The following is a 17,888-nucleotide window of genomic DNA, read 5'->3' as shown; positions in this document are numbered from 1 at the left end:
CAGTTGCAAGTTCATTTGCTGTGTGGGGGCCTCTACTTTTGCTGAGTTTGCAAGTTTGTTTAGTGACTTCGCAGTAATCTGCTAGATTAATTTATTTAATGCACAGTTATAATGAAAACATCTTACTGTGCATGCATTGTTTTCTGACTCACTTTGTGACTCCCCTACCCCAGTCAAGTAGCATCTTGACAAAAGCGTAGTGCTCTTAACTTATAACGTCTTTGGGTGTGAGAGAGAACTGGATAATGGAAGTGAGGTGTGCATGAACTCCTGATAATGGCTGGGAGCTTTTGTATTGGTGTGTGTGTGTGTGTGTGTGTGTGTGTGTGTGTGTGTGTGTGTGCGTAAGGTGGCAACAGGGCTTTGAGCCCTGACTTTATTCCTTTCTGGTGGATGCTGTGCCTCCAATAGGATGGACTGTCTTAAATTTGTTGTGTACTTAAAGGGAAGGAAGTAATTTCAACAGAGCTTGCTTCAAACCAGAAATCCAGTGTCACAATGTCCACTTTAATCTCCACTCCCTTCTCTCCTGGCACTTTATTCTGCAACTAAGGCTGTTGTGCCTGTGTCTGGATTTCATATACAGATTGCTTATGAAATTGGTTTGTAAGGGAAACCCTATCTGTGGTGTAATAATTTTGTCCTGTAGTTCTAGAACAAGAAAACCACCTTTTGGTGACAGGTCAGGAAAAATCTGAATGTTCGCTTTGGCTAGTTTTTTTAAATGTAAGGGAACAATTAAAATGCCAACTGATAGTTTTCTGTGTTTCTATTTTAGGTCAGAGTTTCCAGTTTCTCTTGTACCTTTCGTGAGGGGAGGAAATGACTTTACCAGAACTTGCTCCAAGTTGGTTACACAAATCGTGTCTTCATATCACAGGGACTTGCAAAGTAGAGAAAACTGTGGCCAGTCTCTGAGGTCTTTTTGGGGGGAACCTGCCTTGATTTAGGAGGAGATAAAAATGACATCATCTTCGATTAGGAGACAAATGAAAAACATTGTGAACAATTATTCAGAGGCTGAAATAAAAGTTCGGGAAGCGACTTCAAATGACCCCTGGGGCCCATCCAGCTCCTTAATGACAGAAATAGCAGATCTAACATACAATGTGGTGGCCTTTTCTGAAATCATGAGCATGATCTGGAAGCGGCTGAATGACCATGGCAAAAACTGGAGGCATGTTTATAAGGCTTTAACTCTGTTGGATTACCTGATTAAAACTGGGTCGGAGAGGGTGGCACAACAATGCAAAGAGAACATCTTTGCTATCCAGACTCTGAAGGACTTCCAGTACATTGACCGGGATGGTAAGGACCAGGGCATCAATGTGCGGGAGAAGTCCAAGCAGTTGGTGTCCCTCCTGAAAGATGACGAACGGCTCAAGACAGAGAGGGCCCAAGCCCTGAAGACCAAAGAGCGCATGGCACAGGTGGCCACTGGGGTTGGTAGTAATCAGATAACCTTTGGCAGAGGCTCCAGCCAGCCTAATCTCTCCACCAGCTACTCGGAGCAAGAATATGGCAAATCGGGAGGCTCTCCGGCCTCTTATCACGGGTGTAAGTATTTTCTTAATACATTTATTTGTCACTTGATACCCAAATGTCTCAAAAGCAACCTACAGTTATAAAAGGATACATTAAACAATTTTTTTTAAAGTGCATTAAGAAACAACAACAAGCTGTATGCTTGATTGAGGGGCTTCTGTGCTTCTTCAAAGGTTGTCTCTCTTCTGATTGGTGGGTAGACCAAAGGAGATTTTCAAGCCAGTTGTGTAGAACTTGTGAGGTGTGTGCAGTTAGCCAGTTGAGATGGATACGTCTGAAACAGAAGAGCCTCTTAATTTGGAGGCCCATGCTGTGCGGGTTGTAACTTGATGTGTTTTACTAGTAAAACTGCACAGTGCCCTGTATCACATGTTTTGGGGTGGAGCACTTAAAAAAAGAGAGAGCCAGAACTATACTTACCATGACAGAGCCCTCAATTATCTTGATAAGAGGAGGCTGAGAATAGGTGTTGTACTAGAAAAACTATTCTAATGTATTACTTTGTGAAAATTTATCACTCTTGGAGATGACTGTTACATAAAATTTACTAGTAACATAATGAACACAGTAGAAGTGAAAGTGGGAAACTGGAATACCATTTTTAAAATATCCCTGTTATAATTAACTTTTCCCAGGTGACTATCCTTAGCAAACACATCTAATAGGCCCAGTAAACGAGATCAGCATGAACAAAGAAGCATGTGGATACCCAGAGCAAAAATGATACCCGCTTTACTCCTTTCCTAGTCTTGCTGCTGCAGCACCACTGGAGCCAAACTATGGTTTGGCTTAGTGCTTTGTGTGAACCTGGGCTCATGGTTTGTCTCTCCCAAATGAATTCTGGATTGTAAGCCAAGAACGGTAAGCCAAGAACAAACCTTGGCTATAGCTTATGGTTTATTTCAAGAGACAAACCATGAGTCCAGGGTCAGGCATAACACCTAAGCTAAATCATGACTTTGCTTAGTGTTACTGTGACAGTAGCAGAAATGGGGACTTGGTGTTATGGGTGAACTTGGCCATATATATTTGTGCACAGGTCTTTATGCAAAACTTAGCGAATTAACAGTTCACAGTGCCCCCGCTTCTTAAAATGTAATGCTAAGGAAAGTGTTCACTATTCAGTTGTAATGTTCTGAAATATTTACAAATACTGCATGGCTGTCAAGGCTAGTAGCTATTGATAGAGTGATCCTCCATGAGTTGGTCTGATGCTTTGGGGTGTGGAAGAAGCTACCTGAGTCAGTGGCCCTTATGTCATCTAATTGCATGTTAGTCCAGCCTTGTAAATAGGTCATCCAAAGTAACTAGCCTTCAAAAAAAAATTACTAGTCTGCTGAGAGGGTTGTAGCTTGTGTTTCTATGCTGGTTATGTAAGAAACACAGTGTGGATGCATGCTACTAGTCTTTTAGCAGGCGACTAAAAAACTGCCTATTACCATAGCTGCCAAGTTTTCCCTTTTCTCGCGAGGAAGCCTATTCAGCATAAGGGAAAATCCCTGTAAAAAAGGGATAACTTGGCAGCTATGCCTATTACTAAGCAGACTTCTGGAGGGACACAGAGCAATATGTATGTCCTCTGTCGGCCTGTTGCATTTGTGTGCTGGTCATGGGAAAGAGATGGAGCAGTCTTGTTCATCCATGTGAATTGCTGTGCATGCAGTTCCTCACCCCCTGTGGCTACCAGGCGAGTTGTTAAATACATGAGTTGTTAAATGCTTATGCATTGTATGAAGTATTGTTTTGGGTCAGTCCTATAACTTCACTGCTCTTGTAGTTTTTAATGTTATTAGATGTTTCATTCCCACCACGTGTGATATCATTATAAACTATTTTCCTGTTGAATATTCATACAGCCGATTAAGTTTAAAAAAGAAGCACCGTATTCCATAAAAATGTGTTAGTTTTAAAAGAGCTACAAGACTCTTTTTGTTCTTATTATCAATTGTTCTGTGATTATTAACAGTGTTTTGTTTGTGGGTAGTTATGAGTGCTTGGAAACCAGTGGTTATATATGCTTGGAGGTCGATGCTTTTTGCCTGAAATGGTGCATCAGAGTCAACAAGACTGATGTGAATGTAACATCTGGTTCCCCAACACCCCACATTTGAGGGAAAGGTCTTGTGTCGCTAATATTCATTACTCGTTACCAGGTCTCATTATTTGGCTTTAGTATCATGGTGCCTTTTTTAAAAAGTGCTTTATGTTTTTCCTGTCCAGCTTCTGAAGTGTGAGCGTGTGCACACACGTGTGTGTGAGCGCACTCCTAAATGGTGAAAACTGATAGCCTTTCTGGAATTCCCTCTTCCCCTTTGTTTGCTCTTCCCATACTGGCCTTCATTCACATGCATTCCAGTCAATTAATTGGGGATGAAAACTGATACCTGTTCTTTCCAGAATCTAATCCCCAATCAAAGAACTAAAACGAAGGATAGATAGAGTGTTGCTGTTGGAATATTGCTGGTTTGGAAAGGGTAACGTATTTGGTAGTAAGGGGCCGGAGGCAAAAAACTCTAAACATATGCATGATTTTTCTTCTTTGCGTATCCCCCTCTTTACTTCAAACTGTATTAAAACCACAATTGAACCCCATATGGGCTCCATCCGGGTTGTCTTTTTTGCTGCTTTCATTAGATTACATTCATGGATTATGTGACTGCAGAACTTGAAAGCTGTGGGGTTGATCAGTCACCACTACCTGTCTTACTCAAAGTCACCTCTGCTTTAATGTTACTCCAGGGTCAGAGTGGAGCTGCTTCACTTGGGTCTCTGGGATGGAACTTGTAGGACCAGTGTCAGTGTGAACTCCCCCCTCCCCCAAATATATATCATTATCATGTATTTGATTTACTTATCACCAAATGCAGAACTTTCTAGGCAGTTTACGTACACAATAGAAAACTGTCAAGTTTAACTGTCAGCAATATCCAAACGCACATGCATGCGTGCATGCACACACAGAAACAAGGGGCATGATTGTGATTATCCCCCAAAATCCAGGAAGATGAGGGATGTCTGGTACTGAAAGGAAGTTAATGGCTGTGCCAGGTGGGTCTTGCCGGGAGCCTTTTTCTGTGGCTGCTCACAGATTGTGCAAATCCCTCCCAAGACAGTTTAAACTGTCTCCCTCTCTGTTATCCTTTTCCTGTTCAAGGAAGCCTTTGGAAATGTAAGGCGCAGGCAATGCTAATCACTTGGCTGCCTTAAAGGCCAACTGAGTTTTAGATGCTGGTTCCAAATGTATTCTGATATATTTGAATTACTACTTTTAACTAGTTTGTTTTTATTACTATGTATTTTATAATGTTGGGTTGTTGTTGTTTTTTACTGTTTTAAGCTGCCTCAAACCCTAGCTTAGGAGAAAAGCAAGATACAGATACATTTAATAATAATAAAATGGCTGAAATCCAGCAAAATTAAAGAAAAATGTATAAAACATTATTGCTAATCTCAGGGACAGAGGAGAATTTGATTTTTAATGACTGCCAAAAACTGGGAATATTGTCCCTTTACCATAGCCTGGGGTTTATTCCACAAGGCAACATAGGGCATTTTTATGTAAGAGGAAACATCCTTCAGTGATTCTCATGTGGTCTGAGAAGCTTTAATCTCAAAAATTCTCAAAGCTGTAACAAAGCAGGGCTTAGGATGTCAAAATTGGATCTATTCAGTGCCATCTTGCATAAACGTCTGATTTAACTATCATGTGCTGTGGAATAAGAATCTCTTTGTCTTGCTAAGGCAACACCCTTTTATGCTAGACCCTTGCAAATCAAGCATTTTGCTGATAATGCACAGATCTTTTGGTAATTCTAGAAATTAAAAGATTGGATAAGTGTGTGTGTGTGTGTGTGTGTGTGTGTGTTGGGTGTGTGTGTGGAATGTCAGTACTGAAATCTTAATGACAACACTAACTTCATTCATTGATTTAAATCTTGCATGAAACATGTGATGACAGGACACTTCATTGTGTAGATGGAATTTATCGCTCCCCTCATAAAATTTAATGAAAACTGATTTGGTTTAATCAGTATGTCTTAATATGAAACACAGTCATGAATTTAAATTGGTCAGAACCATTGAGCAGAAGAAGCTTTAGAGTGGCTTAAAAAGGTAACTGAATACAGAAAGCTGTGCTGCGATGAAGCTGTATGTCTTGCAATATAATCCGATGCATATTTGCTCAGAGGCGAGCTCAGTGGAACTTAGTCCTTGGAGGTAAGCATAGAACTGAAGCCTTTTTCCAAACTGAGAGTGTTGGTCACAGCTCGTACACCAAAATACTGTGTTTTGTTTTGTAGCTCAAGGACAAGTGCCTTGTGGAGTGAAATAGCCTGCTAGCTGTATTCGAAACAAAATAAAAAAAAATCCTTCCAGTAGCACCTTAGAGACCAACCAAGTTTGTCATTGGTATGAGCTTTCATGTGCATGCACACTTCTTCAGATATGATAGGGCTCTGTGTCATTTGGGGTGGGGAGTTCTAGCATGGAAGATAGTGCTTTGGCATAGCTTGCATGCCAGTATATTGGAAACTGCTGTCCAACTTGCACTGGTGCCTCCTAGGTCAACAACAACTCCCATTGCCCATACTTGCTGAGGTTGATGGGAGCAGCAGGAGGAGGAAGAGGAGGCTAATCGTGGAGCTGAGCACTGCATAGCTTCAGTGGCTGGCAACTCGGCCTCCTCCTCCTGTAAGGGATAGGCAGGGGAAGCAGCCCCTGACCAGTTGTCAGTAGCCACTGGTTGGGTTTGGTCAGACCACACCTGGAGTACTGTGTCCACTTCTGGACATCACAATTTAAGAAGGATATTGACAAGCTGGAATGTGTGAAGAGTAGGGCAACCAAGATGATAAAGGGTCTGGAAACCAAGGCTGATGAGGGACAGTTGAGGGAGTTGGGTTTGTTTAGCCTAGTAAAGAAGAGCCTGAAAGGAGATATGTTAGCCATCTTCAAATATCTGAAGGGCTGTCACATGGAGGATGGAGCAAGCTTGTTTTCTCCTGCTCCAAAGAATAGGATCCAAACCAGTGGATTCAAGTTTCAAGAAAGGAGATTCCTACTAAACATCAGGAAGAACTTTCTGACAGTAAGAGCTGTTTGGCAGTGGAACAAACAGGCTCCCACGAGAGGTGGTGGACTCTCCTTTCTTGGAGGTATGTTACGTGAGCTCCTTGAAGGGAAAAATGGGATATAAATGTAATAAATAATCTGCCTTCCCCTCACAATGCAATAGTTCAGTTCACAATATACATGCAAACCAAAATTTCCAGCCAGATGCCCCACATTTGTCCCAGATGAGAGCTCCCCACTTGCTTGGATTTCGAGTCTAGCCCCAAAGGAGAAGGCCTAATTCTCATAGGGACCTTCAGGCAGCTCTCCGTCTTGCAATAGAGACACCCTCCTCTCAGCAGTAGCCCCAGGTCCTGAGCCAAGAAAGAGCATGATCATCCTCACAGTGGCTTCTCCTGGCTGTTGATAGGTAGCAGAGCACCAGAAGAGGGAAGAGGGGGGGAAACGCCTCTGCCTTGGCAGATTTATTCTGCTCTCCTCCCTAAAAGATAATTAGCAAAGGCAGCACAGCAAATTTCACATTCCAAAAGTATGGTAACTCCAGAGGCTGGTGACTCTGATCTCCCAACGACTCCCCACACACTAGATAGAAAAATACCCCCCCCCCCACACACTTATGCAGTGAATTAGAGGGGCAGTAGCTCTTAAAAACTTAGGCTGGTGGGAACGTAGTAGTGCCTGCAGCCACCATAATATTAAATGTTGAAATCGCTCCACTGTCTTGTAGATTCTTCCCTCATCAGCATTTCCCCAGCTGTGTATATTCAGTTATGTCAAATGGGAAACATTGGCTTGTGGAACTTGCAGTATTTTCTCTGGGCCTGTAACTTTTGAGAGCAGGCCCTTGTGGTCCCTTTGAACGCGTGTCTACTACAATTCTATGATTCCATGAAAAACATGTTATTAGAGGCAGATCCTGAAAGAGCTCTTTAAGGAAGAGCTGGTGTGTGTGTGTGTGTGTGTGTCTGTCTGTCTGTCTGTCTGATTAATAATAATATAATAACATTTTTTTATTTGTACCCCGCCCATCTGGCTGAGTCTCCCCAGCCACTCTGGGCTGCTCCCAATCGAATATTAAATCAATACAGCAATAGCACAATTACAAAAGTCACAAACAATACATAAACCACATCAAAAGATACACAACCGAATGGAAAACAGTTTCCACATAAATCAAAATCTAAAACTAAGAATACAGCCTTAATACGGTTTGCTCCACCCCCTGCCCACCCCCTGAGATGAGTGGCACTAAGTGTTGGTGGTTTAGATGCCAGGGTTACTTCCCTCCCCAGGCAGTTCAGAGTACTTTACTGATCTTGCAAGATGTAAATGGATTCTTACACTATTGGGCTTTTACAGTTATTGTGCTTAATGTTTTGATTTGGGGACCTTATGGTCAGAAGGTGGGGCAAAAATATCATAAACCTGTGGCCCAGTTGTGTATAATCTGGAACAATTAGTTCTCAGAAGGATGACTAATAGGAATTTGCTGAAACATATTTGCTAAATTTGAGTTGGGATTGTGCCTCTTGTTTTCTCCAAATAGCTACATCACCTCGAGTGTCTTCAGAGTTGGAGCAGGCGCGGCCTCAGACGAGCGGAGAGGAAGAACTGCAGCTGCAGCTGGCCCTGGCAATGAGCAGAGAAGTTGCAGAACAGGTTAGTTCCTCTTGCAGTTTTGTAAGCGTTAGTGTAAACTTATCGGCCTACATTAAGAATTCCATACCAGGTGGTGGAGAGGAGGAGGCACCATGTAGGGATTGATGGTCCCTTTCCTTATCAAGCAGCTCAAAGTAATTTGAGAAATTTGCCAAGAAAAGTTGCCTCCTGGCTTCAGTGATCCATGATAACTGACAGCAGCAGTTATTCAGCATGTGTTCAGTATTATGAAGGAACAGCTGCAGGCAAATGTGCAAACTCTCCTTTCGGAAATGACAGTAGTCCATCTAGTAGAGAAGCAGAGTGTTAGAACTGCAGGACGGTGTGCTCACTCAAGTCAGTTTTCCAGTTTGAGCACCAGAAACGGGAACTGGCAAAGTGCGTACCTTCGAAAGAAAATAAATAAATGCTTGTCAGTGGAAGGTACAAGTTTTGAAAGAGGAGTTGGATCATTTGGGTATTTATTGATTTTAAAAAAGCACAGCATGGCCAATTCAAAACAGAGAGCAGGGGGATAAAAATGAACAGAGCTAAACAGTATTGAAGTCACAGCTTTATTTAAAAGGCTTTGGGAAATTGGAAGTTGTCTCCCTGGTGCCACAAAGAGTGGGCAGGGGTGGGGATTCCACAATTGGGGGCTGTTACTAGAAAGGTGCTTTCAGGGCCCGGGTGAACACACCACAGAAATTGTATGCTGGGTGCATGCCTAGGGTCCATGGGCAGCCTGTCCTTCCTGAGGGCTGGAGGGCTGGAAGACAGAGAACCAAGCCGGGTACAGAGAGCAGAATGGGCCACCCTCTACCCCACCACTCCCGAGTGGTGCAGCTGTCAACAGCACCCACCCCATCCTCCAGGGCATGGGCTGCTCCAACAGCGACTACCTGCTGATGCATGGGAGCTTCTGGGCCAGTGTGGAATGCGAGCCCCACCCAGTGTTACCTCAGCTAGCAGGAACACCCCAACCACACTGGCTATCATAACTTTATGACCACTGGTCCATAGCAATTGATATTTTCATGCATATCCATTCACAAAATAGGTGGGTTTATGAAGCATTTCTATATCCTCCTGCTGTGCTGAAGAAGAATTCCACGAAACAGTGGGTTATAGCCGGAATCATAGCTGTCAACTTTTCCCTTTTCTCGCAAGGAAGCCTATTCAGCATAAGGGAATTTCCCTTAAAAAAAGGGAGAACTTGACAGCTATGTCCGGAATCACTGTTCACAATGACTGTTTGCGGACTACTTCGGCAGCGTTGGACGCCATAAAACAAAGCTTTACAGCTTCTTTGCACCAGATAAGAATCTGATACATTGCTTCATTCAAAGACTTGCATAGTCTTCAGAGACTTTCAGAGACTTCTAAGACTTCTGTTTATGTGGTCCTATGTTTAGAAGAGAATCCACTAAGAGTTCATATTTCGAGACTTTCAGAGACTTATAAGATTTCTGTTTATTTGGTTTTGAAGAGAATCCACAAGAGTTCCTATTTCATATATTCTATTTCGTTTAATGTTCTGTATAGATTCCATAAAGAGTCAATATTTGACATTCTATTATTGTACTTGGTTATCGTGTTGCCTTGTTCTTAGATGTAGACATGACCTAAGTTCTTACTGTCCAGCTAGTTTTGTCCTCTGTAGTCTGCTGCTTAACTTTGGCTGGCTAAAACTAAGGGACTCATACAACTATTAGAACATAACAGCAGCCTGGCTGTTGGATCAGGGCAAAGGTCTATCTAGTCCATCCTCCATCCTGTTGTCACAGTGGCCAGCCAGATGCCCATGAGAAGCCTGTAAGCAACAGCACTGTTCCCCACTTGCGATTCCCCACTTGCAATTCCCAGCGAATGGTATCCAGAGGCATACTGCCTCCGACATTAGAGGTTTCTTCCCCCCCCCTTGAATAGTCTGTTGTTTGTTTGATTTTTTTTAAAAAAATCTTCCTATATTCCTATCCTGTCTTCCTTTCATCATAGAACTCATGGCGGCAGTGTCTAATGTTAGTTACCGGTAAATTATATTAGGCTGTCTTTTAAAAATATTTGTGTAGCTTTGGCTACTACCAGAAGAGGACCCGTTCTTTTTAAACCTGGCATGAATGAAGTAACAATGGATGACTGTTATATGACTCCCACTCTCATCTTCTCCCCTCCCCACTGGGACCTCTTTTTCCAGGAGGAGCGCCTTCGACGTGGCGATGATCTGAGATTGCAGATGGCTTTGGAAGAAAGTCGCAGAGATACAGTGAAAATTCCCAAAAAGAAGGAGGTAGGCCTTTGGTCAGTGAAAATATTCTTAGCCATCGCAGGGAAGGTTCAGATGCACCGGCTATGCAGTTAGGAATGGATGGGGTGCTCTCCAGTTGTGTGAGCATGTGAAAGAGTGCATGGTTGTAATTCCCCACCCCCAGTGCTGGGATAAAAGCCCAAATAAGCAACTAAGGGCATGTGAAAGAGCAAGATGATGCATTTTCTTTCCTTGCAATCTCTCTGTCCCCCCTCTAAATGAGTTATATGTCTACTGGAGATGTTGTGCCCCTGCTAAAAATAAACCTCTTCATCTGCAGCACGGAACTCTGCTGGACCTGATAGATGCCCTGCCCTCTTCAGTGCCAGCTCCTCAGAAAGGAGAGCAGTGGGGGCCACCACCTGCAGCAAGCCAAGCTGACCCATGGGCCCCCTCTACAGTTAGCAGTTCCACCTCAGACCCCTGGCAGTCATTTGGTAAGAACATGGCAATCAATGGATGCTGCAGTGATGATCTGTTGACCCTTGTTGTGACTCTTCTGGATAAATTACTCCCATCCAAGGCCACTTTGAGTTTAAATTTTCTCTCTAGGTTAGTGACACCCCCCCCCCCCCCAATTTCTCTTTTGTATATAGCTTATTCAGTGGTAGACTATGAGAATCTGTTGTTGTCTTCCCCTCTGTTTGGTTAGTTATGAATATTGCTTGTGCAGTTGTCAGGGTAAAAATAAATAAATGTCCCAATTACTAAAACAACAGAAAAGGGATAAAAGCAGCAAAAATGGAGAAACCTGGCACTGAAAAGAAAAAAACAGGAATAAGTACCAGGCAAGCTTCCCTGGAGATAGAATTCCAAAAACGGGGGTGGGAGGAGAGGGCTCCATATCCTTTTGGACTCAGGTGGGTGGGGTACAAATAATAAATTATTATTATTCCTGTAGATTCTCTCAATGCCACTTGCTTTCTGCCACTGTCATCCTTGTGGCACGCCCCTGCTATCAGTTTTTCGGTGCTGGCTGTCACGCATGAGACAGTTTATGATGGCTGTTCCCTCCTTTTATGGTCTCACAGGTCTCTTGCGAGAGTATTGTGCCTTTGTTCTGCTCCGCCTCCTGATTTTGCCCTGTTGATTGCTGCAATATTAGGAGAGAAAAAAATATGACCTGAGATTTCCCTAGACCGATTTGAGCATATTTGCCTGTGTCATAGAGATTGTGGTGGAGTTTTTGCTGATTTCCAAAAAGCAGTTAATATGAGAGTGGATAGGTGCAATGGAATGTTCAGTTGACTGAACAGTGTGCTGCTGGCCTCTGGTTTGAAGGTCTCTCTTTGTTTTTTAAAACTTGATTCTGGTGCTTGCTGATACAGAACTGCACTGCTTATGGCAGAGACAACTTGTCTTCCTTGGAAAGGGGGCTTGGAATCTCACTGGTAACTATGCTGTGTTACTGATGAAGCCACTATATTAAGCAGTGACAGAACTCCAAGCCAAGTTGCTATAATTAGCAGTGCTACAGCAGTGAATTAGTAGTTTGTTTTTAATACTGTCCGTCATGCAAAAGGATGTATTTATTTGGGGTAGTATTTAAGCAATTAAGTTGTTTGTGTGGCTTTTTTCTTTCTTTCTCGCAACCAGTGCTTATGCAGTAAAATGTAGTTTTTAATGTGTTTCAATTTTTAACCCTTTGATAAAATGGTTTTAGGATTTCAATGGCCTTTTAATTTTGGGTGGGTGAGGGAGAGCACATAAAATATATGGTGCTTATTGAACTGTTGTGGAATATCCAGAAGAATAAGCCCTGTCCTAATTTTTTGTAGGGTCTGGGAATTATGCCACTGGTGCCAGGTGGGCATTCAGGTGAGCCTGGCACTGTTAAGGGAGTGTAGAGCTTTCTAGCACCTGGAAAGGTTCTCTTTTCTGAGTGTGTGTGTGTTCGTCTTCATGTGACACAGCCTTCCTAATTCACACTGGAGGTGCGGGATAAAAATATAAAATTATGTATGTAGAAACATGGCAAATTAATGAAAAAAGGCTAATTCAGAATCCGTTGCCCAGATGTGCGCTAACTTTCAACAGACAGGAAGTTCTTTACATCGGGGAACATTCAAATGCATTTCCTCTTCCCTGCTCCACCTAAAATGTGAAGTGATCCCATGTGTAGTTTAGGTTTTATTCCAAAGTAAATGCATATTGCTCAGCTCTGAAGTGATCAAACTGGAGAAATCTATTAAAGCAACATTAACGGTTGCTTTAAAAAAGAAGAAGAAGAACACAAGAGCCCAGCTGGATCAGACGAAAGGCCCATTCAGTCCATTGGCCAACCACCTTTGGGCCAGAATGTACTGCCAGGAAAATATATTCTGTTTTTTTTTTATTAAAAATAATAATGTTTATTAAGTTTTCAATTTTACATCTTAAAATAAACATTTTATGTACTGTTAACTATCAAACGACTTCCCCCCTTCTATTTCCTTGATTCGTTTTATTAGTCTTTCATATTTTGATATTTTGCTGTAACCATATTAGTCAGTTCTCCACTTTAACATCGCTCAAACATTAATTACACTGTTGATTTTATCTTAATGCTGTCAACGTTTTCAGCTGTGTACAGTTATTTTCCATATACTCAATAAATATTTTCCACTCTTCTTTGAATATATGTTCTTCTTGCTCTCTTATTCTATATGTTAAACCTGCAAGCTTAGCATATTCTACCATCTTAAGTTGCCAGTCCTCTTTGCCTGGGACCTCCCGCACTTTTAATTTTTGGGCTAACAAAACTGGCCGATATTGTTGCATACATACATTTTGTTGACGCTTAGGAATTTCAGTCTGGATTAACAAAAAGAACTCTGGTCTTTTTGGGAAAGTTATTTTAAACATTTTTTCCCAACTCATTAGAGATCATTTTCCAATACCGGAAAAGCTGTTTGGGGCACCTGTTCCTGAAGGACAGGTGGTGTCTGTTGGCCCTTTGGGGGGAGTAGGAGGTGGGGACAGTCTGGCTGGAGCAGGTCCTTATGTAATCTGGTTGCATAGGTAACAAGAAATCAGCTCAGGTTCATACTGGACAGAATGTGAAGGGCTTTTAGGGCAAAAGAAATAGGTAAGAAAGCCAGTTATCTATGAAAATGTCCTGAGGGAGGGAGGGACTTTTGCTTAGTCAATAGGAAAATCTAGTGGTTTTTGTGGTTGTTCAGCATCCTGTTTTATCTGCTGGTGTCGGCAATAAATGCGTCAATGAAAAGAACATAGGAAGTTGCTTTACACCAAGCTAGACTATGGTTCTCTCTGGTTCAGTAATGTCAGCAGTGACTGGCAGCAGCTCTCTAGGGTTTCAGTCAGGGTTTCCCCCAGTTATACCTGAAGATGCCAGAGATTGCACCCAGGATCCGTTGCATGCAAAGCAGATGCTCTGCCACGGATGTACAAACCCTTCCCTCAAACAGAAGCTGGTTGGGTGGTGCTGTCATTTTAGTTCTCTGGACAGCTGCCTCAACTACGGGGCAATTCTGTCAAGTCATTGTGCAAGGCAATGCTGGATTTTTTTTTTTTTGCGAAATGGTTAACAGAACAAAAGGTACACCTCCTAAGCCTAGCAAATCCTGAACCAAGTGGATCAGTTGTTGCAAAGGCATCTGGGGGTGTACAGAGTTCGTTTACCAAATGCCTGTTATCTGGGAAGTAATATTCCCTTAGTGGCTGCTCTCAGCACCAGTTACTACCAAACAGGGATAGCAGAACAACCAGAGTTTGTTTCTCTTGTAAATCCCATGTCATTAAATACAGTAAAGGAACCCCTGGCATTGTCCCTCAGTGTTTTACCGAAGGATCTCTGCTAGCCAGGCCAAAATGTGTTAGTGAGGGAAATTCCTGGCATTGTTGAGACTGAAATCTGCAATATCGGTCTTAACAGATCCCTTTGAATTAACGACAAATCATTCTCTATATCTTAACGCACAGCTTCGTTTTGCAAGTTGAAAACAAGAGACTTTAAATGAGATGCATAGTTTGCTTTCCTGATCTGCAGTTGACCATGGGACTAAAGCAATGAAAAGACACTGCCACTCTTGAAAAGATGGTCTGCTTTTGTATATAGAGAGTTGTTCCAGCAGGCTGGACTCTAAGGGAGACGCCTTCAACTCTCTAGCAAAGGATAATAGAATCATAGAATTGAAGAGTTGGAAGGGACCCCGAGGGTCATCTAGTCCAACACCCTGCAATGCAGGAATATGCAGGTGGCCAATAAGAGGATTGAACCCTTCACCTTGGCACTATTAGCACCACACTCTAACCAGCTGAGCTAACAGATATAATCACCTGGCTCTGCTCTAGGACAGGTTCATCAGTCCCAGGTTTTCCATGAAGCTTTTGTGCGGTCCCTTCCCTGTTCCAGAATCCCAAGTTAAGGCTTTGAACTTGCCAGGATTCTGTTGGCTTTTGTAGGTAGATTGCTTCAGCATGTGCACTAGATGCTTCCAGAACCAGGACACAGTCCAGAGAGTCTGCCCCAGCGGAAAACACTAATTGGCTTCTTAGCCACCTACTACACTCCTCTTGCACACACTGCATTTTTCAGCTGTCCTTCTGCTTGTTAGCCATGTATTGCAGAGGTCTTTTGCAATGCTTACATTGCTTATCTCACTTGTAAAACAGGGCAGGAACTGGTGCTGCAAAGAACCGTCTGGTCCAGATTATGCACCTTGTACAGAAATGGAATGCAGAATTTCCTTGGCTGCTATCACCCCTTTTACTCAGCCAAACATGGTTCTGGGCTTTTGCTGGAATATTGTATGTCTCATAATGTAACCTACACAATATGAGACACTATTTCTCTTCATCCTGTGTTGCACCACATTTTTTATTGTCTAGTCTCTGGGTCAGATTGCCTTTTTTTGTTGCTGTTAATCAAACAGCATATTAGGGAAGCCAAACTAAGGCCTGGGTCCTGGGTCTGTAAAGCTTCTCTTGTTAACTTCTATTCTTGACACAGGAAAACTAAATCAATTCTGTGTATTAAGGTACAAACAAAAAACTTGTCGCTTCTAGCTGCAGCTGTGGCGTCCAGTCCCCCCCCCCCCCCCCGGCTTTCAGCATTCATTAACGCCTGCGATAAGAGCCCCTTGTTGGAATTTGCCAGCTACTTTTTTTCCCAGGAGTGGTTTTGCAGAAATTAGATTTATGTATCTGAATGCCAGCAAAGAAGGGTGACTCAGAGCAGAACAGAGGTTTTTAAGTCTTGCTTACCACTGGACTGTGGCCTTTCAAGGGGGATAAGGGGCTTCTTAGAAGAGGAGAAGCGTATCCTCCTAGATGCCTCCCTCTTTCCCTCTTGTTTCTCTTTGCCTGCTCTGCTTTTGTTATCTGTCTCATGAAAGAGCGACTGTGCTGGAAGCCTCCATTTATGGCAGGCCCTGGCAATTAGCATTTCTTGGATGGCATCATTGATAAAAATGCAGCAGGACGAGGACGAGGAAATGGGAGCAGTGGGACAAGATTAGTTGTGTTCTCTGCAAAGCACTTCAGCGGCTTCCTGGGGTTTTGTTGTTGTTGTTGTTGAAACAATAAAAATTGGAAGAAAAAAATCCTGCCACCTGTTGATGAGCTTGAGCTCCTTTCAGCAGGAAAAACAGCAGCTACCCAGAATGGGGTTTAAAACTCACAAACTTTGGCCACAAAATGGAAAAAAGGCAAATTGGTTACTGCTTGGAGCCAGCAGGTGTGGAACAGGGATGAGGAACTTTCGTGTTCTGGCAGAATACAGCTCCCACCATTCCTGGTGAAGTAAAATTTAAGCTGGTTCCTATGAACCCAGAGAAATGGATCCTGACCCAGGGAGAGCCCAAGGATCCAGGCAAACAGACGAATTTAAGCGTCTCCTGCCCACCAAATAACAGAGACCAAACCAGGACGTACGAAGCAAGGCACTTTTATTTCGCTGTTGCAACAGGGTCCTTCCTCTCACGCAGGAGAACAAGGAAGGGACCTCAAACAGAGGTGTCTTGCCCTTAAAAAGAAATTTGAAATTGGTTTCAGCCCACCCCCCAGAAGCATCATCCATATGTCACAGAAGGGGTGTAGCCCAAGACCGCTCTCCCTAGATTCATCATAGGTACATCATGAAAGGGGAGGTCTGGTGGCAGTAATCTGAGCATCCTGGACCCTGCCCCCTGCCCCCCAAACCTAATCAACAAAAGAGAGAGATATTTACATTTCCCTGTTTCCCAGCCAAGTTAATCACACCCTTTTGTCTGGCACCCAGGTATCAGGATGCCAGGGATTATCACTTTAATTCCTGAGACAATGAGAAGGTTCCCCCCCAACCCCCTTCTTCCTTGCAGAGGAACACCTGGTCAGAGAGAGAGTCAAAATGGTGTCAGAAAGGCCTGTCTTCCTGTGCTGCTTCAGACATGTGCCTGTACTGTACATTCATGTACATGTTTTATGAACAATTATTATATATATATATATATATATATGACCTCAAAATTCTTATAACACTGGCCATTGGCTGTGCTGACTAGGGCTGATGGAAGTTGGTCGTCCAGCAACATCTGGAGGGCACCAGGTTGCCTGTTCCTGGATGCTCTTAGACCAGGGTGCCCCAAGAGTGATCTAGGGCCAGCCATTCTCTCTCTTTTATATTCCCTTCCCCCCTTGGTGAGGATATGGCTAGGCGTCTGCCTTGAACTCCCTGTAATAAAAACGTAAGAATGAAGTATGAGAAATAAGAACATTATCAGGGGGACATCATGTTCTTCTTATCTCATGGCACTAATTGCTCCCTTCTGCACCAAATTCATTCGCTTATTGGTGCTAAACCAAACTGATTCCTGCATTGCAGGGGGTTGGACTAAGCGACCCTTGGAGTCCCTTCCAACTCTACAATTCTATGATTCTATGAATCTTGTGTTGGAATTTGCATTTTAAGAACTCTTTATGTACACATGGTGGCTGTCTTTCAGTGGAATTTATTTTAAGCATAGCCATACGTGAGGACAAATAACATTTTGTGTTGGGGTAGGTTAGGAAGTGTTGGTCATTCCACCGGAGTTTGTCTAAAACTGTTCTACTTTCCATGTCATTTTGCTGGCATGCGGGATGCACCCAGGCCTGATCCTGTGCTTGATAGATGATCCTGGGAAAGTCCAGAATGGGAAAGGATTTGGGAAACTGTGAAAGAGCCACGCCGTGGTTAGTGTGTCGGCCCAGGAACAGGCAAGCCAGGTTCAAATATCTAATTTAGCTATCCGTTCATTGAGTGACTTTGGGCTAAGTTACTCTCAGCCTAGCCTATCTCACAGGTAGTGCCTGTTCTCAAGTATATATGCCCGTTAATGTATTACTTGGGATTATGTTTTCT

At 43.0% G+C, this 17,888-nt stretch overlaps 1 protein-coding gene across 4 annotated transcripts in view; it reads left to right on the top strand.

Annotated features, from left to right (window-relative positions):
* The window catches only part of EPN2 (epsin 2), a 40,860-nt gene that overhangs the window by 14,932 nt on the left and 8,040 nt on the right, over window positions 1–17,888 (top strand). For all 4 annotated transcript variants that reach the window (XM_035130998.2, XM_060282379.1, XM_060282377.1 and 1 more), the window contains exons 2-5: window positions 779–1,557; window positions 8,165–8,277; window positions 10,454–10,546; window positions 10,845–11,001. In XM_035130998.2, the coding sequence (XP_034986889.2) occupies window positions 963–1,557; window positions 8,165–8,277; window positions 10,454–10,546; window positions 10,845–11,001 (958 nt within the window). In that variant the 5' untranslated portion in view covers window positions 779–962. The remainder of the gene's footprint in view (window positions 1–778; window positions 1,558–8,164; window positions 8,278–10,453; window positions 10,547–10,844; window positions 11,002–17,888) is intronic.

The sequence above is a fragment of the Zootoca vivipara genome, chromosome 14, assembly GCF_963506605.1.
Source record: "Zootoca vivipara chromosome 14, rZooViv1.1, whole genome shotgun sequence".
Lineage (NCBI taxonomy): Eukaryota > Metazoa > Chordata > Lepidosauria > Squamata > Lacertidae > Zootoca > Zootoca vivipara.
This window is presented reverse-complemented; position numbering and strand designations above follow the sequence as displayed.